The sequence below is a fragment of the Cadophora gregata genome (genome assembly GCF_030347475.1).
Source record: "Cadophora gregata isolate MNR1 chromosome Unknown scaffold_13, whole genome shotgun sequence".
Taxonomy (NCBI): Eukaryota; Fungi; Ascomycota; class Leotiomycetes; order Helotiales; family Ploettnerulaceae; genus Cadophora; species Cadophora gregata.
In genome coordinates this window covers 989,280-1,009,927 of record NW_026695936.1, presented here as the reverse complement: position 1 = coordinate 1,009,927, position 20,648 = coordinate 989,280, and the positions used below count along the sequence as shown (strand labels likewise).

The 20,648-nt window shown below is 48.1% G+C and overlaps 10 protein-coding genes across 12 annotated transcripts; 4 read left to right on the top strand and 6 right to left on the bottom strand.

Moving 5' to 3' along the window:
- Nucleotides 1-115: 115 nt before the first annotated feature.
- Nucleotides 116-4,255, bottom strand: ONS95_003799 (uncharacterized protein; the record flags this gene model as incomplete). Its single annotated transcript, XM_058497128.1, has 5 exons — nucleotides 116-1,808; nucleotides 1,856-2,198; nucleotides 2,249-3,037; nucleotides 3,089-4,029; nucleotides 4,077-4,255. 5 exons carry the CDS (start codon nucleotides 4,253-4,255, stop codon nucleotides 116-118), a joined length of 3,945 nt encoding a protein of 1,314 aa, XP_058353071.1.
- A 74-nt stretch (nucleotides 4,256-4,329) lies between these two features.
- Nucleotides 4,330-7,279, top strand: ONS95_003798 (uncharacterized protein). Its single transcript, XM_058497127.1, has 2 exons — nucleotides 4,330-5,726; nucleotides 5,944-7,279. The coding sequence occupies exon 1, from the start codon at nucleotides 4,535-4,537 to the stop codon at nucleotides 5,675-5,677; it is 1,143 nt and encodes a 380-aa protein (XP_058353069.1). The 5' UTR covers nucleotides 4,330-4,534; the 3' UTR covers nucleotides 5,678-5,726; nucleotides 5,944-7,279.
- ONS95_003797 (uncharacterized protein) lies at nucleotides 5,946-6,329 on the bottom strand (the record flags this gene model as incomplete). Its single annotated transcript, XM_058497126.1, has 1 exon — nucleotides 5,946-6,329. One exon carries the CDS (start codon nucleotides 6,327-6,329, stop codon nucleotides 5,946-5,948), a length of 384 nt encoding a protein of 127 aa, XP_058353070.1.
- Nucleotides 7,280-9,737, top strand: ONS95_003796 (uncharacterized protein). Of its 2 annotated transcripts, none has more exons than XM_058497124.1 (5): nucleotides 7,280-8,207; nucleotides 8,264-8,536; nucleotides 8,599-8,981; nucleotides 9,039-9,151; nucleotides 9,269-9,737. In XM_058497124.1, exons 1-5 carry the CDS (start codon nucleotides 8,012-8,014, stop codon nucleotides 9,327-9,329), a joined length of 1,026 nt encoding a protein of 341 aa, XP_058353067.1. In that variant the 5' UTR covers nucleotides 7,280-8,011; the 3' UTR covers nucleotides 9,330-9,737. The 2 variants fall into 2 exon arrangements, with proteins under 2 accessions (XP_058353067.1, XP_058353068.1); XM_058497125.1 differs by having other exon boundaries at nucleotides 9,039-9,375; nucleotides 9,466-9,737.
- ONS95_003795 (uncharacterized protein) lies at nucleotides 9,738-10,595 on the bottom strand. 2 transcript variants are annotated; one of them, XM_058497123.1, is made up of 2 exons: nucleotides 9,867-10,595; nucleotides 9,738-9,819 (listed from the first exon to the last, which is right to left on the bottom strand). In XM_058497123.1, exons 1-2 carry the CDS (start codon nucleotides 10,349-10,351, stop codon nucleotides 9,795-9,797), a joined length of 510 nt encoding a protein of 169 aa, XP_058353066.1. In that variant the 5' UTR covers nucleotides 10,352-10,595; the 3' UTR covers nucleotides 9,738-9,794. The 2 variants fall into 2 exon arrangements, with proteins under 2 accessions (XP_058353066.1, XP_058353065.1); XM_058497122.1 differs by having other exon boundaries at nucleotides 9,738-10,360; nucleotides 10,456-10,595.
- A 524-nt stretch (nucleotides 10,596-11,119) lies between these two features.
- Nucleotides 11,120-11,996, bottom strand: ONS95_003794 (uncharacterized protein; the record flags this gene model as incomplete). The annotated part of the gene is made up of 2 exons (XM_058497121.1): nucleotides 11,120-11,607; nucleotides 11,699-11,996. The coding sequence occupies 2 exons, from the start codon at nucleotides 11,994-11,996 to the stop codon at nucleotides 11,120-11,122; spliced, it is 786 nt and encodes a 261-aa protein (XP_058353064.1).
- Nucleotides 11,997-13,612: 1,616 nt separating this feature from the next.
- Nucleotides 13,613-14,163, bottom strand: ONS95_003793 (uncharacterized protein; the record flags this gene model as incomplete). The annotated part of the gene is made up of 2 exons (XM_058497120.1): nucleotides 13,613-13,877; nucleotides 13,940-14,163. The coding sequence occupies 2 exons, from the start codon at nucleotides 14,161-14,163 to the stop codon at nucleotides 13,613-13,615; spliced, it is 489 nt and encodes a 162-aa protein (XP_058353063.1).
- A 1,993-nt stretch (nucleotides 14,164-16,156) lies between these two features.
- ONS95_003792 (uncharacterized protein) lies at nucleotides 16,157-17,435 on the top strand (the record flags this gene model as incomplete). The annotated part of the gene is made up of 2 exons (XM_058497119.1): nucleotides 16,157-16,694; nucleotides 16,765-17,435. 2 exons carry the CDS (start codon nucleotides 16,157-16,159, stop codon nucleotides 17,433-17,435), a joined length of 1,209 nt encoding a protein of 402 aa, XP_058353062.1.
- A 980-nt stretch (nucleotides 17,436-18,415) lies between these two features.
- Nucleotides 18,416-19,040, bottom strand: ONS95_003791 (uncharacterized protein; the record flags this gene model as incomplete). Its single annotated transcript, XM_058497118.1, has 3 exons — nucleotides 18,416-18,472; nucleotides 18,564-18,749; nucleotides 18,876-19,040. The coding sequence occupies 3 exons, from the start codon at nucleotides 19,038-19,040 to the stop codon at nucleotides 18,416-18,418; spliced, it is 408 nt and encodes a 135-aa protein (XP_058353061.1).
- A 346-nt stretch (nucleotides 19,041-19,386) lies between these two features.
- ONS95_003790 (uncharacterized protein) lies at nucleotides 19,387-20,277 on the top strand (the record flags this gene model as incomplete). Its single annotated transcript, XM_058497117.1, has 3 exons — nucleotides 19,387-19,426; nucleotides 19,504-19,569; nucleotides 19,658-20,277. 3 exons carry the CDS (start codon nucleotides 19,387-19,389, stop codon nucleotides 20,275-20,277), a joined length of 726 nt encoding a protein of 241 aa, XP_058353060.1.
- Nucleotides 20,278-20,648: the final 371 nt, after the last annotated feature.

Genomic DNA, 20,648 nt, shown 5'->3' with positions numbered 1-20,648 from the left:
TTGTGGGCGTTGCAAACAAAAACCTCATCCGGTTGATAGGCACTCTAGACTATCTCTTCTTGGTATGAAAATGTATTGAATAAACCAACACTTTTCATATATTGTCAACTACGCTCTAGTTCCCAAGCAGAGACAACTTCTCAAATGCTGCAATGACAGGGGGTTCTTTTCTTTTACCAGCTGCGTCGATACTCTCTTGCAGCACGGCGTCGCCTCCAATAGGGCGATACCCGTTCTCATCCGCTGCAAGCTCAGCAGGTTGCTCAGGCGTCCCAAACACCTCCGGCACACACGCCTTACACATACCAACCACCTCCGCCAGAGCAGCCTCCACAGCTCTTGCCCTTTCCCACATCGCTCTCCTCACCAGACCCGTAACCAACCGGCCCACCTCACCCCTAACACTCTCGACTCTTTCGACCAGTCTCCCCACACTAGCAACCAGATATTCTTCTTCATACACACTCCCCTTCTTGCCCCTTGCTCTCTTCCTCTCTTCTCTTCTTCGATTCTTACTTGTGGCCCTACTCACGCCTGTTCCTGCCGTCCCAATACTCTGTCCCTGGCTCCCTTTCCCCGTATACCTCGTAAACAAGCTCCTATTAGTACTCAAACGCGAACTCGCAGCCACAGATACATCATCCGGCAAATCGCCATCGCCTCCTCGCTCACCCTCGTAGAACGCCAATGGATCAGCGAGGGCCTTAGCGCGAAGTTCACGGATTCGAGGAACTTGTGCTAGAAGCTGTGCTTTGCATTCTGCGAGGAGCTCCGTGGAAGATGCGAAGGCGTCGCTGAGGCCCGGGTCAATTACTTCTTCTAAGAGCGAAGGCTGCTGTTTCTGCGCTATTAGGTGGAGAGCTTCAGAGAAGAAATACCCTTTGCAATAGGCTCGGCAGGCGTTGGGGACGGATGAGAGGTAGTCAAGCTGAATGGTGCCCGCCGCAAAATAGTCTTTGCTTTCTAGCAGAGCGTCATAAAGGGAGGTTGCAAGGTCCGTAAGACTTGACCCCGAGAGAGGTGGTGTTTGGGAGAGTGCGCAAAAAAGAGTTTCACGCCAGGAGGACGGGCCGGATGCGAGGTAGCAGGAGGTGGCTTTTTCGTAGTTGTGGAGAGATTCGTAGGCTAGTGCTGCTTCTTTGAAGGAGGATTTGGTTTCGAGGTAAGAGGCATAGAGGAGGGTGAGAGCAGCGTGTTGGCTTGGGTTGTACCGGTAAAGTGATAGAGCGGCTTGATAGAGTGCATGCTTCTGAGTATATGTCTGGAGTTCAGAGAAGACGTCCAGAGCATGAAGGTGCGTTAGAGCCTTTGCATGGCGGTTTAGATAATCGTCAATACTGAAGCGACGTCGCAAATCAGTCATTTCTTGTAGGTTCTGCATAAATGGCAGGTATTCTCGAGGGTCTTTCTGGGATTGTTGCGCCACCAGAAGCGCCAGATCCAAATTATAGAGCCCAAGGGCATTGTCATAAAGCCTGTTGACATCTGCCAAGAAGCAAATATGCTCGACAGCTTTGTCAGCCATTTGCGAATCATCTTGCATGAGTTTTGCAACAACGAGTAAGCCATCCTCAAGTGCAGGAGGTGACTTGCACACGTTTGCGGTTATGATGTTTTGAAGGTTCGTAGCTGTCTTCGTCTTGAGCACTTCAAGAAATGCATCGCAGACTCGATTAACCTTGGACTTCTTCCCAAATGTTGCCTCCATAGTAACGACGCCATTCGTACCATTGGTGATCGGAAGGCTATTTTGACTTGGTTGGACAACTTTGGTCTCTTTATACATGGTCTTGGTGACATCTTCCTCTCTATTCATCATCAGCTATGTCCAAAAGTCCCCGATCATGAAGCATACCTCAGAGACGATAAGAAGAGATCAATGTATGTAATCTTCTTGACTTGATCAATGAACTGTGGAACACATGCCAAGAACTGATCCGGTGCATGATCATACAGAATGTTCATGTCAACTCTTTGAGTTCTGCAGTGTGTAAAAGCCTTCTTATAATTCTTTTCTTCAATTAGCTTCCGAATACCAGCAACCACCATTGCCCGTGGGAATATTGTCTCGAGATTGCCTCTTGGCATTTGTAGGACGAGATTGAGAGCGGTGGGCATAGCAGTGACAAGCCGAGCTCCGCGTTCAATGCTTCTGCACCTCTCGTCGTTTTCAGGATCATCTGCTGGAACTTCGAGATCTGGCTGTGTGTTAGCAGAGTAAGTTTTGCACAGTGTTTGAAAAATTTACCATCGACTTGGGTGACGTGGACGAACTTAAGGAGGTGCGTGGTGGTTGTAAATATGAGATGTGCCGAGGTAACGAGAAAAGATGTGCAATTCTTGACCAGCAATCGCGAATTAGCATACAAATGCCCGTGAGGAGACATTCCAAATGCAATATCATCCTCGCCGGCCCAGATCTCAACCCAAGGGAGGTACGTTGGGAAGCTGCAACAAGACAGAGAATGATTTCCAAAAGCAAGACTTTGCAAGTCTCCCTTTCTTCCTTGGACGAATGGATGTGCTAGCCCATCTTTCGAGAAACTTGAAAGTGTGAATATTGCGGATGTTAGGTTTGCATTGGAATCCAGCATTTCCATTCTACCAGTTTCATCGTTGAAACCGTAACGATTGATGGAGGGTCCCGTTTCGTCTTTCTGCAGAACAAGTACTTCATTCGTACCAGCGAACGAGATTTGTTGGTATGTAGGTGTGAAAAATTCGGCCTTCTCAAATGTTACTCTTCCTGTTAGCGCAGGCGGGGGAGCGGAGGAGGTAACACTCTTCCACTCAAAGATTGAAATCCCCTTCTGATGCAATACTGCAATCAACGAGGCATCGACGTTGAATGCTACGTCAATAGTGTTCGATGGTACTACAATTTCATGTAATGCCATAGGTGGAGGAACATTGGCAGTCCGGAGAGGGGTGATGTTGACCGAAATGCCATCTATCACAGCTACGATGCCATGATCGTACGGTGGTGCGGCAGAGGAACGAGCTGTAGTGAACATATAGTCGTGCATTCCAAGACCGTCTATTTCGAATCATTAGAGACAGCCACTCCTTTGAGGGGAAATTCACTCACCGGATGACGCTGTCAGAAGTCTCAGAGACTTCTCGGGATGCCATACCAGAGGACCTACAGGAAGCAAAGTATCCGTGTGGATCACTTGTTTCAGATACCAATGGTAGTTACCCATTGTCCACAGCTCTGTATGATCTCCCATAATGACAGCTAGTACTGTTGAATCCGAATTCCAACACAGTCTGATACGTTCTTCTCGCTCGTGTAACTGTTCAGGGCTAAGTCGAAGAGAGAATTGACCGTGTCTAAGTCCATTTCGCTCGAAGAATACCACATCAACTCGCTCCTCCAGTCTTTGAATGCCAGCGATGAGATTTCCCACTGGCCTCCAGCTTAGAGCACCTTCCAAACCATCAACTGGTTCGCTGGCGCTATCCAGTACTCCTTCTCTCGAGTAAACCCGGATAACTCGTCTGCTGCTACCCTCGATAGTCGAGATAGCGAGGTACGCACCGTCTCCTCTCCAACTTATATTGGCTCTTAAATCATCATTTGAGCTCAGAACTCCTTCGTCGATTTTCTCTGGCATTGTTGGATCTCGCATTGCCTTGGCACCCTTTCCCTTGAACTGAGTTTCCTTCTTACCCCAGCCAACCGAGACATGATTCGATGCTTGAAGATCCTCCGAGGTCATAGCAACATCAGTGACTCCCTCGAAGCTCCGGCTCATGAACACCAAGGTCTCCGCCTTTGTGGTAATAGCCAGAAGCTCCTCGTCAGGTGACCATCTTGCAGCAGTGATGCCTTCATCAACAGATCCAACGATCTCAATTCGGTCTTCTCCAGCTTGAGGTTCTTCTCTGACAACCGTAATGTCGCCACCGGCCAGGACTAGACATGCCGTCAAACTGTCCCCGAAATAATGCAGGCTCAAGATTTCATCACAAATGAGATCTGGATTGGGACATGGCGCATCCCAAGAGGTGATAATTGTGTGCTCACTATGACAGAATTAATTGGATTCAAGTTCAGATAATGGATAACATACTGTAAATCGCCCTTTGCTGCCACTCTTACCAATTCGATAAGAGGGTCATTTTCGGTTGGCCCAAAAGCGCAAACAACAGAGTCATTGGCAAGGTCCCACGTCGCAGCTGTCAGAGCCTTTCCTCTGAAATGACTGGGAGGCGCCCATTGATCGAAGCGTGTACTCCTGAGATTGCGCATCTTGTTATGCTCAAGAAATCAAAGTCACGACCTCAATATCATCCTTTTCGGGGTTGGTGCATCTTCATAAAATTCCAGTGGGTCTGGTTCTGGTTTCTCTTCCGTTTTCACAAGTCAAATTTTTGGCGAGGCGAGGCCCGCATGCTTGCTGCCCAGGTCCACTTCTTCCCCGGATTATCACGCTCACTTCGGAATCACCTCACTCTTCACCATTCTTCGTCGACCCACGTCTCCCATTGCTCTTAAGTCGCACCTCTCACATACTCGGTTTGATAAATCATGGATGTGGCATACAATCAGCATTCGCCTCACTCGCGGCACCACAGTCGCTCCCATACCAGTCTTGGTCAACTGACTCTCGCTCCGTTGACTTCGCGACTCCCCCTCTCCGACCCAGACGCCCTCCCAGATTCGACTCATCTCTCCTACATCGAAGGCCGCTCGGCTCCCACCTCTCCCTCGATACTATCTAGGTCATCCTCCCGCGTATCACTGCGCAAGCCTACAAACCTAGCTCTTCCAAAATCGAAATCAAGCACCCATCTTGTTGCCGGTCGAAAACAGCCTCGGTCTGGCGCTACTACACCTGGCGGAACTCGATTGAAGAACGAACTCAACCTGAGCTCGATTTCTGCGAAGGATAGGAATGATTCAGACTGGCTGCTACGAGCTGGAGCCGCTATATCCTCATCAACGAGAGAGTCGAAGGGTCAATCGTGGCTGGTATCTAGGGCGAGCTCTACAAGTTTGACTGGACAGCGAGATGAAGATGAGGAAGAGCTAGAACGAGAGTTGGTAAAAGAGAGAGACCGGTCGAGCAGACGTGCTAGTAGGAGAGGCAGTGTTGTGGCATTCGATGCCGATGATGAGTTCTCTCCAATTACAACACGACGAAGTCTTAGTTTTGGGCCGGCAACTGGTACAGGAAGTCGACCTGCAAGCAGATTCGGTAGCAGAGGGAATAGCAGGCGGGGTAGTAAAGCCCAGCTCTTCACGCCCATAAGCGGTGAACGAGATGGGTACTTCGACCAAGGAGATTTTGCTCGCCAAGACTTCATAAGTGAGCCAGACTTTGTGGATGCTGAGGAAGAAGAGGTGTATGAGATCGAGGAAGAGGCCAGGAAAGATGAAGCCGAGGTTCGAAAACTCGCAAGATCAAGCAGTATGGGTGTCGCCGGCTGGGTTGAGAGGATGCTTGGATGGAGTCTGTTTGCGGTAGAAGAAGATGGTGAGGATGAAGAAACAACAGATGAAAAAGCCGAAGACTCTGAGATATCTTCGAGAGCTTCTAGGCGAACCTTAGATGGAATTGCCGATCCTATTGCCGGAGAAGTACCACCACCCCCTATGAGGGAGGGTGAAGTTGGAGGCTGGCAAGATGCTGCGTGGCTATTGAGTGTTGCGACGAAAGTGCTGCTTTGACAGACCAAACATCCATGACTAGACTAGAGGGTTTTCCAATCTTATAGTGGTATGAGGTCCTATTGTGCAATCCATTACTCATCTCTTTCCTTCTGAGCACCATACCGGCCGCTCCAGCGAGTGGCTTCATATCAGTCAAATCGCTCTAAACGTTACCCTTCTACGACTGTCGTACCCGTCCCATGTTGATATAACTTATCAATACCCATCATCTGATGGAGTATAAAACTTTTCATTGACAAGTTTCTATTTTGACTTCTTTCCAGGCCTAATATCCATACCGCTGGGGTGGCTTCCTGTCCCTAGACCTTCCCATAGGCTCATGATCATCGGAATTTCCTCCGTGCAAGCTCTTGAGCTCACGTTGCCCCACTCTCCTTCTTTTGAGGGTGCTCTGCCTCATTTCTTCCACTACCATATCCGGCTGCTCTGTTTCTGGCTGCACAACCTCAGTGGTCTGTTCATGTCGTTTGGGAGGTTCAGTCTGGTCGAGCTGCGGTCCTTGCCATTCTTCTTGTTCCCGCTCTTGACTCTCAATCTCCTCGTCAAAATAACAATGGCGTACATCAATCCGTGTAATGTGCCCTCTTCGGGATCCACCTCTCCGAGACGAATTCTGTCTCTGATTCCTTTTCCTCGTTCTGATGGTCATTGTTGGTGTTCTAGCTGTTGGTTCGTCAATCAATGGCAGTGCCATATCCTCTTCAAGCGGCCACAGATCACTATATATCATTAGTCTCCTCCATCACACTCACTTTTCAACAACTCACTCGAATGCAGCAAGCCAAGAATCAAGCTGGTGTTGATACGGACCCGCAGGATCAGAAAGAAAATATATCGGTCCCGGGATTCTCTCCCTTCTCTTCGCACCGTGGACAGGATGTTTGAACCACAGCCTCACAGTATTCAACCCCAGTCTCGAGGCATCCCTCCTCCGCCAACCAAGCACCAGACCAGCACCCAGACAAGGAAATGCGATACTCGCCGCCCCAACCTTAAACGCCTCTTCCAAACACCTCCGATAACAATCCACCAACTGCTGTCTTAAAAGCGGGATCGTCGACCTAGTTCTGCCGCGGTAATTGGGTACATTGGTATGGATGATGTGATCACAGTTCAACAGATCAAAACTAGGTGACACAGTAGCTTCGCCGACAGGCAGTCCATTTGGAAACCTATTGCACAACCAATGCAACATCCTTGGGCCACCCCCTTTAGTGATCAGAAGTTTATTTGCAGGAATAGTGGCAGTATTGCAAGTCATGGAAAGGTTTGTAGCATTAACCAGCGCGGCTGCTGGGAAGTTGACCAAGAAGGCTTTGCGAATCTGATATCTGCCATCGGGGCTACTGCAGATGAAAGTCGCCTGCAATTTCCATATGAGGTTCGTAAGATGGTGATTCAGGAGACGATAACTGCATGACGTCTCTTGGAGGCGCTGCCCTCGAACTTTTGGGAGTCACGGTATGGTAAATATTAGTTTCTGCCGTGTGATTTTCCGTGTCGAAAAGCATCGAGCCCTTTGATAATGTTTGCGGGAGACAAAGAATAGTAGAAGAATAATTTGCATTTGGTATTGCAACGACAGAGATAATCGTGAGTCTCCCTTTGTTCGTGAGTAACAACAGTAGTTCCATCATTCCACCTGCTTCATGCACTTGCTACAAAGAGAAGGAACGACCTTCAACGTGTACCACAACCAAAATGGCAAAGTCGGACTTTTTGGTACTGATCTTGAACCAGTGTCAATCATTCCGTGTTATAGAGGCAAAGAATTGTCTAGTCTTTGGACAACTCGGAAGCCATACGCTATCCAATGTCTGCCATGATCTGTTAAATAGCATTACCGCCCAAGTCAAACGTGCGAGGACATATTGGAAGAGGAGAAAGGAGATCAAAACTAGCTGCTCTATGAAATACTCCAATTAGTGCAGCCCCAAGACTTCATCATTACAGAGTAGACATATAAGCTCAAGAGCAGAAAAGACAGAAACCATTCATTTGTAGCTGCGGTAGTCAGAGTTCGGGAGTGGGTTTCTGGTATCTGATGAATATGGAAGGTTTCCACGACACATATCACCAAGACATGGAAGGAATGGTCCAACAAGCCACAACCCACCCCACCTTTGAACTCGATTCGGAATTGCCATCCTTGCTTGATTTACTTTACCTGTTGTTCTGATATTACCCAGGTAAACTCATCCGCAAATTCCTCTGCGGAAGCTAGTTTCTACATACTTAATGAACGAGAACACTTCAAACAATATCCATTTCACAATCCATACTTAGGTCAATCGAGAAACGTCTCCAGCCCGCCACGTGATATCGTTCATCATGGCTGCTAAATCCAATGTGCTGCTTGTAGGCAGTGGAGGGGTTGGGACTATGGCAGCGTATAATCTCGAAGCTGGAGGATTAGCAACAGTTACTGCTGTTCTGCGGTCGAATTTCAAAGCTGTGTCGGAAAATGGTTTCACAATCAACTCGGTAGATCATGGGACGGACATCAAAGGTTGGAAGCCAGCAAACAGTAAATATCCCCTCATCCCAAAGGTCTGGAGCCCAGTAACTAGAACCACGATGCAGTTCTCAATACGGTCCCTACAGTGGGGCAAAATACAAAACCCTACGACTTCATCGTGGTGACGACCAAAAATGTGGCAGATGTCGGCCCAACAGTAGCCGAGATCATAGCTCCTGCAGTGACCGAGGGACACACTACTATTGCTTTACTACAGAACGGTCTTAATATCGAGAAGCCAATCATTGCTGCCTTTCCAAAGAATCCTGTCCTTTCCGGTGTTTCGCTCATCGGAGCCACAGAGACATCTCATTCTCACATATTGCATGACGATCCCGGCAAGTGGGCCTTTCCAAGATGGATTGTTATATCTGCATGTATAGATCTAACAAGATCATAGATGAGCTCATCGTAAGCCCCTACGAGAACCCCAACATTTCCAACGAAGTCTCCATCGCCGCCGCCAAGAAATTCGCCGAAATTTACAGCGCATCAGGCAAAGTAGACTGCGAGTACAACGACAATGTAGGTTTCGTCAGGTGGCGGAAGCTAGTCTACAACGCATGTTACAATTCAGCATGTGCTGTTGTCCGTATGGACACGAGTCGAATGAGGATGTACAAGTTTCCAATTGAAGATGTAGTGAGGCCTCTAATGGTTGAAATAATTGCCATTGCGAAGGCCGCAGGTCATAATCTACCTGAGGGGATTGCGGACAAGATGATCAATGCTGATCCAGAGTTCACTTTCTTCAAGCCGAGCATGCAGCAGGACATCGAGAAGGTAATATCTGAAATGTGCTGTATAAAGCCATGTTGAGCCTTCGCTAACGGAATGTAGGGGAACTTCATCGAGTTCGAGAATATTGTGGGGGAGCCACTGAGGGAGGCAGAGCGATTAGGGGTTGCAGCACCGAACTTGAGAATGATTTATGGGTTGCTCAAGATACTGCAGTAAGGTCGAATTTCCTTGCCTTTTGACTATGCGAGATGCCTCGAGAACGCAGAGGGCTTCATCCGAATTCCTCTCTTGTATGAAAAGGATTGCTGACTTTCGTTCCTCTTGCTTAGATGGAAAAATATGGAGATAAAGGGTCTGGTGAAATTACCCGTCTCGCTGCCAGAATCATGATATTGTCACGACCGCTCAGGACTAGCATGGATATCTGCAGTTATGAGTATGTGTCCCAAAAATTTCTTATCTACTTTCCATGTGTATCTTGAGTGGGTGGTCTCCCGATTATGAAGCATAATTAAATGAGCCACAGTAGAATGTTGGGTCTTCGACTGGCAAATATGAATGATATTCCGGGAGGGTGAGGAAAGAAGGGAGTGTGAATGTTGCAAAACGTGCTCGATTGGCTGTTCTTGATTGCATAACCCTGTGGAGCTCCGCTGATAAACAATAAGCCGTTGCTGCTCGGACTGGCTGTCTCGTCTCACGGCTCACTCATACCGCAGAAAATGGACCTTATAGACCGGATATTGACTTCTTACAAGCAATAAGGCATGTGCACTGGAAATTTGCTGGCCCAGAGGTGTCCTGTGAAAATGATCCATTTCTTATATACAAAGCAAACAACACCGTTCTGCCCCTCTATTGGAATGTTCGACAAGGATATCTGCAACAAGTCAGCTACAATCATAATATCAGTAAAAAACGACTTACTCTTCAGGATAAGCATTTTCCGCCGTCAAGTTGTACTTATCTGCCCCAGCCTTAAGGCTCAACCCACTAGGCAACGGGGGTAATCCATCCTTCCCAAGCGCAGCCAATGTAGCACTCTTGCCCCCCTTCTCAAAGTACTTCGCCAGTCCACCCTCACCCTCCTCCTTAACCTGCACCAAAGCCTGAGTTCCCGCCTCACCAATCAGTTCCTTCTTCGGTGCGCTCGCATTGCCCAAGCTCAAGAGACCAACCACATCGCCCTGCGTAACGAACGACAGCTGTGGATACGAACGCCGGGAGTCGCGCTTCCAGTATGGGTTCTCGGCGATGTCGCCGGCGGGGAGGGTGACGGGGTCTTCGAAGGAGAGGGGGTCATTGGATCCAGGTGGTGGGTTGCGGAAATGTTTGAGAGGGACACCATTGGAGCGCTCGGGGGAGACGGCGAGGACGCGGCGGATACGTTCCCAAATTCCCGTGGACTGCATAGTTTGTTTCTGCGATACTGTTAGCTGGTGTTGAGATAATTTCTGGGGTGCGAAGGTCAAATGGGGCGCTCGCCGTGAGAGCAGGGCAACTGCAAAAAGCTTACTTTGTGGACAGGTATCACCCGCTGGGCAGCTTGCGCTGCCTTTGCGACTGTTGTTGAAGACATTGTGAGCTTCCCTTACGCAACGAGAGATCAATTGGCTCGTTGGGGGTGAGAAGACGCCTAGAAAGTTCAATCAACCGTCGTCGGCGTCGTTCAGGTTCAAGAGCGAAGTGGCTCAATTGCCGATATTCAGCCGACGCAATGTCTTGGCGTTGGGATGAGCGAGTGCTACTTATTCAGCTACTCTCTGCCCTCACAAAATGCTGCAGAATCTCAATTATGGTTTGTTTGGAACTCAAGTACGAGAGATAGAATGGCTGTTGAAAATCAATCCGGTATCTACCGAGTTTCAATGGAAAAAAATATCCATCATTGTCACTTCGAGAAGACACGGTATTCCAGCACTTAATTAGAGAAACGCTGCTCCGGTAGCAAATATTGCCCAGTTTTGTACAACGTTGTGCTAAGTTTCGCTGCTAAATCAACGACATGGCTGTTAAGAACAAAGCAAAAGGTACGCCTGACCCCTAAAAAGCAAAACCAGCCCGCCCCCCGTTCAGCTTCCCATTCCCCCATTCCCCCATTTCCCAATTGCCATGTGAAACTTGGACATACGTGAGTGAGGCAATTAATATATGTCCCATTCATATCCTCGATAATTCGCTCAAGCCACGATTGCCTTGCGCTCATTGCTGTCAAGTTTTGCGGCAGTAGTAGCAACTTCGTCGGCCACATCAGCTTGAGCCTTGTCATCCGTGGAGGCAGTACCATTGACACCATTAGTGGCAACCTCAGACTTTGGCTCAGAAGCAGCTGGAGCAGTGACAATAGCGGGGGCCCCATCACCACCGCCTCCCACTAGCCTCTTTACAACCTCAACCGTGGCCCCAGGACCTCCAGCTTCAGACGCCAAGACTTTCCCCGACTTATCAACCACGAATACACCTCGAGTAGTACCAGCACCTGCCTTCTTCATGCCTATAGCTCCAATGAGGGTCTGGCTGGGATCGCAGAGGAGAGCGTATGGGAGGTTTTGCTTGGTCTTGAATGTAGTATTGGACTTTGGCGAGTCCTTGGAGAGACCGAAAATCGAGAAACCCGTCGCTGTAAGGGGAGCATATTGGTCGCGGAACATGCATGCTTGAGTCGTGCCTGCGAAAATGTCAGTACTGGCAAGTATGTACAGGGTCGATTTGACTCTATTTAGATGTTGCCCGTTTCTGAAGAAGAGACATATACGCACAGCCGGGTGTTGAAGCCTTAGGATAAGTAAATAACACAACACCACCCTTGCTCTCCTCAACAAGTTGCTTTATAGTAGTCTTGATGCCGTCATTGGTCTCAATTTCGCCCCCAAAACCTTCAAGAGTGATGGTATCACCAACTGATGCACCTGTGGCACTGGCGGTCTTGGTCGCTTTTGGGCTCACTGCTTCCTTGACTTTTGCGATGACCTTTGCGACAGGACCCTTCTTTTTGGCGGGAGGAGCTGCAGCAGGTTCAGCAGCAGGTGCCTTGCGCTTTCTCAACTCAGGAGGCATTTTGCGCGCTGTTGAGGTTGCTTGCGACGAGGGAGTTGTGGTGGTGGAATTGAGTATTATGATTGGTGCAGCTGAGACGTCGTCGAGCTTAGAGTGGGGTGAGTGGGTGGATATCCAGTCGAGGCGCGTTAAGTGCTCGCAATGCGATGTGATGGAAGTTGTTGACAGCGAGAAAGGTCAGCAGACAGATCTTTGGATTTGGGAGGAGGAAGGAGGAAGAGGATGTGGAGGAGAGACGTTGGATTATAAGCTGAGCAATCTCCTCATACCCAAAGCTACGCAGGACTAGGTCAGGGGAGATAGCTGGCGCACTGCAGAGCACAGAACAGGGAGGAGTGCACTGTCATGGGCTGGCTTCCGCGCCGAATAGCGCCGCAACTTAGAATAATGTGCCTGGGCCAGACCACAGAACTTAAGCAGCCAGCCACCCCTTAGCAAATGGGAAGCCTGTGTCCCGGCACGAATGGCAGGTTTGTGCACCCATAACACCCCTGGGCGAGCAATCAAGAAGCTGGGGAACCTATGGGCTGCGAGGCAATTAATGGATGTGCGACGATGATTGGCTTGCATGATGGGCTTTTATGGCTGATCGAGTTTCGAGTTGGGCATACATGGTATGAATATGAATATGAATACGCTCTTAATTGCCCAAATGTTCTTCTTCCCGACACGAGCGGCAGATCTCCCGTACCTTGCGCAGCTACAATTCTTAATTTGACAACTCGACTGGACAAGGTCTATTCGGTTCGGATTTTCAAGTTTGCGAGCCAAACAAGCTCTCTAAAGCAAGTGGAAAATAATAGTAGGCGATTATCAGTGGAGCATTGTCCTGTGGCAAATAACAGCACCTAGTTATGTAGGACGTCCAGCGGATGCACAGATATGCCAGCGAGCTGAGATCAATTCTCGTCATTCAGCGACTATGAAAACCCACGACTTGCCTTCTGTCTCGCCGGTATGGCCTTGCGTGTAGACGAAGTCTTTGATTTTTGATATATCGAGGTCAGCTTTTGCTAAGTCGAGGTCGCCAAGGGTAGCAGTACGAGTTATGCACCAACGAAGGGTCAGAGGGGCTACTATGCGCGATCGTTGTGTAGCTACTTAACCTCCTTTCCTTTAACATTGCTGTCGCTGCACGCGTTACATATTTTACAACTAAAGGAGCCTCTTAGCCTCTAGACCCACATTTATACCAGATACCTACCTACATTTGATAAGTTGGACCCGACAAGTGATATACCATTACCTAGGTGGGTGTAGGTACTTCCATTGTAAATTCATGAGATACTCTTTCCCTTCAACCAACAAAAAGACTGCCAGTTATGAAATGCGCATGTCCTTCCCAAGTACAGACACAAAAAAAAGGCAAATAGGTCACAGTAATTGCCACATTATGAACAGGGGAGAGACAGAAGTTGCAGTTGACCAAAATTCCCTACTCCTGCGTCTCCCATATGCTTTCCCCATTTCCCATTCTGTACTGTTGCTTATAATGATCATCCCATGTCCAGTCCCCAGCCCCAGAGGAGCTCGCAGCCATAAAGCTTGTTGTGCCCGATGTCGACGATTCCCCTAAGCTTGGTTCTTAAGTATAAGTACCAGGGTCCAGGGGATAATTACCCGAGCGAGCTGCGCTCTACGTCCAAAGCGCTCTTGCTGGATTTGTTCTTTCTCGACCTTACCCGCAATCCGTCAATTTCCGCGACATCGAATTTGTCATTTCCAGTTCCCAGGCTCTTCAGATAAACGTGAACGCTTTCGCTGCTTGCCACATCTTTAGAGGGTTTGTCGCCGCCAAGTCTGCAGGTGATATGCGCTTTGTCTGGCAGTCGATTCTGCCTCGAAGCTCCGGAATTGGTGGTAAAATTATGAGGTGCGGCACTAAAGATTGGAAAGAACAATTAGTCTGGAGCTAACATTCAAGCAGAGAATGCTTAACTTACATGACTACGGCGCTGGAGCGACCAAGTTGATAGGCAGCAGTGAAAACGAAATGCTCAGTCACAGCTTTGAGCTTCCACTCTTCAACAAGCTGTACTCTGACATCACCATCTAACTTTGCTTGTGCACCGGAACTCCATCTCATCTTAATTATTTTACCATCAGTCGCTGTGATATCTCCCTCAAACTCGTTGTTGTCCAGAGAGTTCCAATAGGATTGAGCCATCTGGCTAGGTCCTGGGGATATGTGAGAGGAGAAAAATATCCGAACAAGCGATCGAGGCAGACCCGGCAGCAAGTAATGTAGAAGATGGGTGGATGGAGGGAGGGTTGACGATGATTTTGGTTACCACAGCTCGAAGGGATTCTGTCTTCTTTTATGGCCAGAGAACGACTGTCGCAAGGACGCCATCTAATCACAGCCTGTCGGTCACACCCTATTTGGAAGCTCCATGGTGAATATAGTCCGGATTCAGCGTCTAGGTCAATAGCGGTCACGCCGCAGACAATTTACCTCCACCACATCGGATACCGTCTAAAGCACTTCTTGAATGAATGACTCCCCTCCCCCTTGCCCCTGTTCAAAAGTCGTCCAAAACACCCTAGTCATCAATCGAGCCAACAATAGTATCCCACTCAACTCTGCAGAACTCATCGCGGCTGAGATCTGAGACTTTGGTCGGGTGGCTTCATGCGGCTCTTGCCTTAGTTCAGCTCATCAGAATTGTCCAATAAGTGGTGGATACTTATCACGGGATAGCGATGTGTTGACCTGAATTCTGCCATCAGTAAATAACCGGCCTCCCATCGGTACCTTGGAGGCAAAGCAGGGGCAAATGGACCGTCCTCTGACGGTTTCAGGACGTTTCTTTGTACAAGAACAGTCTCTGGTCTAGAAAACGTTCCTTAGACCGTCTTAGGGACAGTTCTTATCTCTACCTTTAAGGTAAGAGCCCCGTTGTCTCTCTTTAAAAAGGTCATAGAACTTGAATCCTCTTTACTTTACTTAGATACTTGCTACTTTTTATAGATTTAACTTTTACTTTTAGTGCTTGAAAGTATCTAAATCACCCGATTTAGGAAAAGTTACTTTATAAGGTTAACATGTAAGCTAGGGTAAAGAGTAGTTAAAGGGTAGTAAACAGATTACAAGATTTCAGCTTAAGATAAGGCATCTAGGCGTATCGTCTAGGACTGTTCCTAAACAAAGAAACTGTTCTAAGGCGGTCCGAGGAATGTTTTTAATCAAGGTGTGTTCTTGTACAAAGAATCGTCCTGAAACCGTCATAGCACGGTCCATTTGTACCTGCCTTTGCCTCTAAGGTGGGTGTCCGTCTGGTGGTACGAGCACACGCGCGGGCCATGAAATGGCTCCAGGCCAATGCGACACACGTGATTGCGCAAAGGAATTGGCGCGCGCCTGGTGCTAGAGGTACCTCATATGCAAAGGCAGGGTAAAAGAACGGTCACAGGATTATCTACAAAAAGCATTCTTTTCTATGAATGTTCCACGGATCGCCTCTGGACAGTTTCTTCCTTTAGGGACAGTTCTAGACAGTAACATATTACGACCTGGATGCCTTGCGATCAAGCCCTAACAAACCACTCCGAGCCTGAGCTATAACTTGCACGTTGGCCTAGTAGACTAAACTTTTGCCTCTGATCTCGTGGTAAAGGTACCGAGTATGCAGGTGAAATGAAGTTAATTCGAGTTTTCTGTCTCTATTGAGATAAAACGAATGAGCTTTTACCTTGACATTAGAGGTAGACCAGTTCCGAGACATTCCGAGGAACTTTTTCCTCATCAAGAACTGTTCTTGTATAGAATCATCTTCAAGCCGTCAGGGGACAGTCCATTTGCACCTGCCTGTGCCTCCAAGGTAAGGATAGGACAAGATAGGACAGTGCAGGTTGTAGTAGGCAAGGCAAGGCCGCCCTGACCCAGATTTGCGAGCTGTTCCTTTCGCGGCACTCCTCCGTACTTTAACATTCCTTAGGTATATGCAGGGAACACTCCACCCAATCTGATGTTGCAACCGCCTGCGCCGGCCTCGGCCATTCGACAGCCATTCGTCGTGATGACGGCCAAAAGCGGAATCCATACTTTACCATTCCCGGCTTGGTCTGCCTCTATATATGTGAAAGCCTTCTTTCTCCCCCCCCCCCCCCCCCCCCCCGAGCAAACATTAGCAACTCTCACCACAGACACATGAACCTCGATGGAGCCCGCTATAGACATATCATCCTCCGAGGAGGAGTGGGACAGCGACGAACTTGCGGGGTTTGATGAGATAGAGGAGAACAGCGAGCCCATCGACCAGTATGACACCAAATTATACTATCCTCTGACCATTGGGGATGTTCTTGACGAGAGATACAAAATTGTGCACAAGCTCGGCTGGGGTGGTTGTTCCACTGTGTGGATGGCCCACGACACGAGAGAAAGAAAATATGTGGCTCTCAAAATTCTGACTTCGTCTCGCACTGGACATACTCATGGAGAGTCAGATGCAATTAATGAGTGCCTGCAAGGCGAAAGGAAGTCAAATCTGGTTACGTACCACAGCATGTTTGAGCTTCCTGCCGGCAAAAACTTGCACGTACATCGCGTCCTAGTGTTGCCATTGCTGGGCCCGAATCTTGATCAAACTTGCTCGGAAATGCCAATGTCTACTCATATGCATTATCGCATGTCTGCGGCATGGCAATTGTTAGTGTGTTTGAAGGATCTCCATGAAGCAAAAATAGTGCACCGAGGTAAGCTAGAACCATTCTCTCGTCCCCCTGTGTAAATTGGTGCTAATGCACTTGAGAGATCTGAACCCAGGAGCAGCAATGTGGGGGCTGAAGTGCCTGGACGAGTACGACACGAATGAAATATACAGACGCCTCGGTCAACCAAGACACTTTGGTCTAGGCGGGCTGTGGAAGCAAGGAGACCTTGTGAAGTCAATGACGGTCCCTGAGACGTTGCGTGAGGACAATATCTGTCTCGGTGACTTTGGAATGGCCATTAAAGCTGATACGGCAGTAAATATCAAGATTCAAACGCCTGCCACATTCTGTGCTCCGGAGAGATTTCATGCCACGGACCCAAGCTTCGCTAGCGACATGTGGAGCTACATGTGCATTTTTGCATGGCTTTATCTTGGCTATCATCCTGTTCGCGGTGACGGAGGTGTTTCAGTTATATCTAGTATGGTCAGTATATTTGGCCCATTGCCTGAACGATGGCATGGTGATTTTAAGTATTATGGCGAACAAGGTGATAATGGATGGTATGACCAGAGCAAGGCGCCTGTTGAGCACGAGAGCCTGATGTCCATGGCAGCCTGCAGGCAGCCTCCCGTCAGCACAGAGGAGCAGCAGTTGGTTGTGAGAATTTTTGAGAAGGTGTTTCGCTATGAGCCCACATACCGCTGGACTGCTGTACAGTTGCTGGAGGACATTGATTTCATATGTCTTATGGGACGTTATATTCCTGGATTTGGAGGATGATGATGGGAAAGTCCCTCAGGATTCAACGTTGAAGTAACCTCGACCAATTCTTCTCAAATTCCACAACTCTCCTCTTTAGCAATCTGTATTGATTGCGAACCTCCTCCAGTCTCTCTCATCTTTTTGAACCTCAGATTCTTGGTCGAACCACCATAGAGTAGGACTTATTTTATGAGACGTTTTTTTCAATCATCACTAGCTCAAGGACTTTGCGCAGTCACGTTTCTGCCTCCGGATTCACGAGAAGTCGCAGTTTGTATCACAGGCCCTCAAAACTTATCCACACTCATGTCAACCTACGATCATGGCTATAGCCTCCAAAGCCCCTACTAAGCCTTTTCCGTCCTTAATTATGATACTAGGAACCTCCATATCACTGTGCTGTGAGTTACTACGAAGATCTTACTGACCACCCACAAACGACATGGAACATCACCTCAATCTGACTCTGAAGTCTATGTCACGTCGAGACCTTCACCTGCAGGCAGTAAGTCTGCGAAGTAGACGATACAGACCTTGAATCCCCTCCCATATGTAAAAAAAAACTTGCCTGGCTTGGTACATTACACAACACCCAGAACACTTTCTTCCGAAATTACGGGTGACTAAAGATGTGATTTGGTAAGTGTATTTGGCAACTGGTTTGGGCCGTCTGACGAATCGGGGATAGCTGGTCTTTAATCCTCTCGCGTCGTGGGCACACACTCATACGATGGATAGACTTGAGTAAATCGGTTTAACCCAACACACTCGTTGACGTTAGGAATTTTTGCAAGTTTATTTCATCTGATGTAAGTAGTAGCTCTGTCCTATGGCATGTGTCAATCTGATAAATTGCCAGCTGAAAAAGCATGTGGATGTCGACTCACCCTGCAATCAAGTTTTCATATATAAATCGTATGGTCTTTTGTAATACCATGCGGCTCTACTGGGGTATCAAATGCCGACACCCATAACACTGGGAGTGCCCGAGTTCTCTCTCAGCTAGAAGTCTTTCCTTCATCTTTCTTTCCTACCGCCAGCTTCGTCTCACACCTCTGTGAGAGAAATCAGTCCTCATATTTTCATTTCCCTTCCACAACATATGAAACAAAACGGAGATATCCATCCAAGGACTTAAGTACGTACCTCCAGATAACCTTCCAATGTCTTCCTAAACTCGGGAATGAGACCTTCGGCCTTCAACGCCCTCATAGTGGTTGTCCTTGCCTCATCATATTGTCTATAGAAATACAACTCCTCAATAGCATGAAGGATTGTTTGCGAGACTGGTTTTGAAGGATTGCTTATTGGCAGAGAGAGTGCTTTGTGGATCTATAAGTGGAATGATCAGTCATAATCAGCCCCCAAATACTTCAGCCTCGATTCAGTAAGAATAAATCTTAGTCGGAGTTCACAGTGGACAAAAGGAAGGCAGTGGGCATTTAGACAAGTACATACCTTACCCGTCTCAAGCTTCGGCCGCCATTCCTTCGCCTGCTTTTGAAAATCTTCTTCTGACTGGAAGTCCCGCGGAACTTTCTTCTCTTGCTCAGCAGCAGCCTTTTCGTCTTCGGAGTCGAACTCAATATTGAAAAGCCCTCCACTCTCATCCTCTCCGTCCATCTTGATCCACCTTCAACAGGCAGCTGACCCTCTACTGACTGTTGATTCCCAATGGTCTAACGGAACAGATTCAAAGTTGTCTTATTGAAGTTCCAATTGACAATGCAAGAAAAGCCTATCATCAACGCTCGAGGTGTTCATTGGGCAATGAATTGAGATGTTACCTAGAGGGAGAAATTTCTTATCGATAAGAATGACCCCGCCATCAAGTATTGCCCCACTTGAGCTTCACTTCCAGATTCGTCAAGCTTCACGTAGCTGCACTCTGTTAATTCCAATCCCTAAATTGAACCTCATCATTTCTATTCATCTGCCTAATCATCTCAATCTCCGATCCGAAGCAAGAATGGAAGATCAAGTAAATCATCTCGTGCAACAAACATGGGGTGTGTCACCCCTCTCCCGTCCCACATCTTCGAGGCGGAATCTTCATGAGGTCAACAATGCTAACAAGGTGAAACAGCTAAGTATCAAGCCCTAAGTCCAAATGAAAGATTTCTGATAGCAATCTCTGGCATTCCTGGATCCGGTGATTCTCTCCTTTTACCTCTCCAAAATTCTTTCTCAAAGAGCCAATCACTTTTGACTTATTTTCTAACACTTCCTACCTATCTTAGGCAAAACAACCCTCGCAACAACTGTAACCACCCGTCTCAATGCCTTATCCTCCTCTTCCACTTCCTCTCCAGTCCCAATAGCGACCTACATCCCCATGGACGGCTACCACTACCCTCTTTCCTACCTGCATTCCCTTCCCGACCCAGCCCACGCGCTCGCCCGCCGAGGCGCCCCCTTCACCTTCGACTCAAGCGCCTACCTTTCCCTCATTCAATCCCTCCGTCCCCCTCTCACAGACTCAACACCCACCATCTCCGCCCCCTCCTTCTCACACACCACCAAAGACCCCATAGCAAACGCGATACCTGTCCCAGCTACGAGTAGGATATTGATTTTCGAGGGCAACTATCTGAGTTTGGACAAGGGGCCTTGGAGAGAAGCAGCGGAGCTGATGGATGAGCATTGGTTTGTAGAGGTTGAGGAAGAGGTTGCGGGAAGGAGACTGGTAAAGAGACATGTTAAGAGTGGAGTTGCCGAGAATGAAGAAAGGGCCTGGAAGAGGGCAAGGGAGAATGATTTGCCGAATGGAAGGGAGATTGTGGAGGGGAGGAGGAAAGAAATTGATGAGATTGTTGTTAGTAAAGAGGATGAGAGTTGGAGGGCCGTTGGAGAGGAGTGAGAATTCGTCGTAAAAGAAATAGAGTGTTGTGTTGGTACGTAAACAACCTACGAAGCGTGCGAAGAAGAAGTGCAGACTTCAATTAATAAATTTCTAAGCATAATCAGGGCCATGTACGGCCAACCCAGTTTCATCACGTATGCCACCAATGAGATGTAAAGTTACCTATTTCAGTATTCTCCACAAGAGTCGAGACAATTCGCCCTTTCGGCATTCGATCCATTCCACACTATTTGGCAGGGACGTATCCCCCATCTATCATCAGCTGTTGGTCAGATTAGTCTTGAGTTTCAAGTCCGGTTCTTCATATGAATCAAAGAATGCTTGACAGGAAGACGATCTGTGTGCTGGGAGAAGATCCAAAAGAAGAG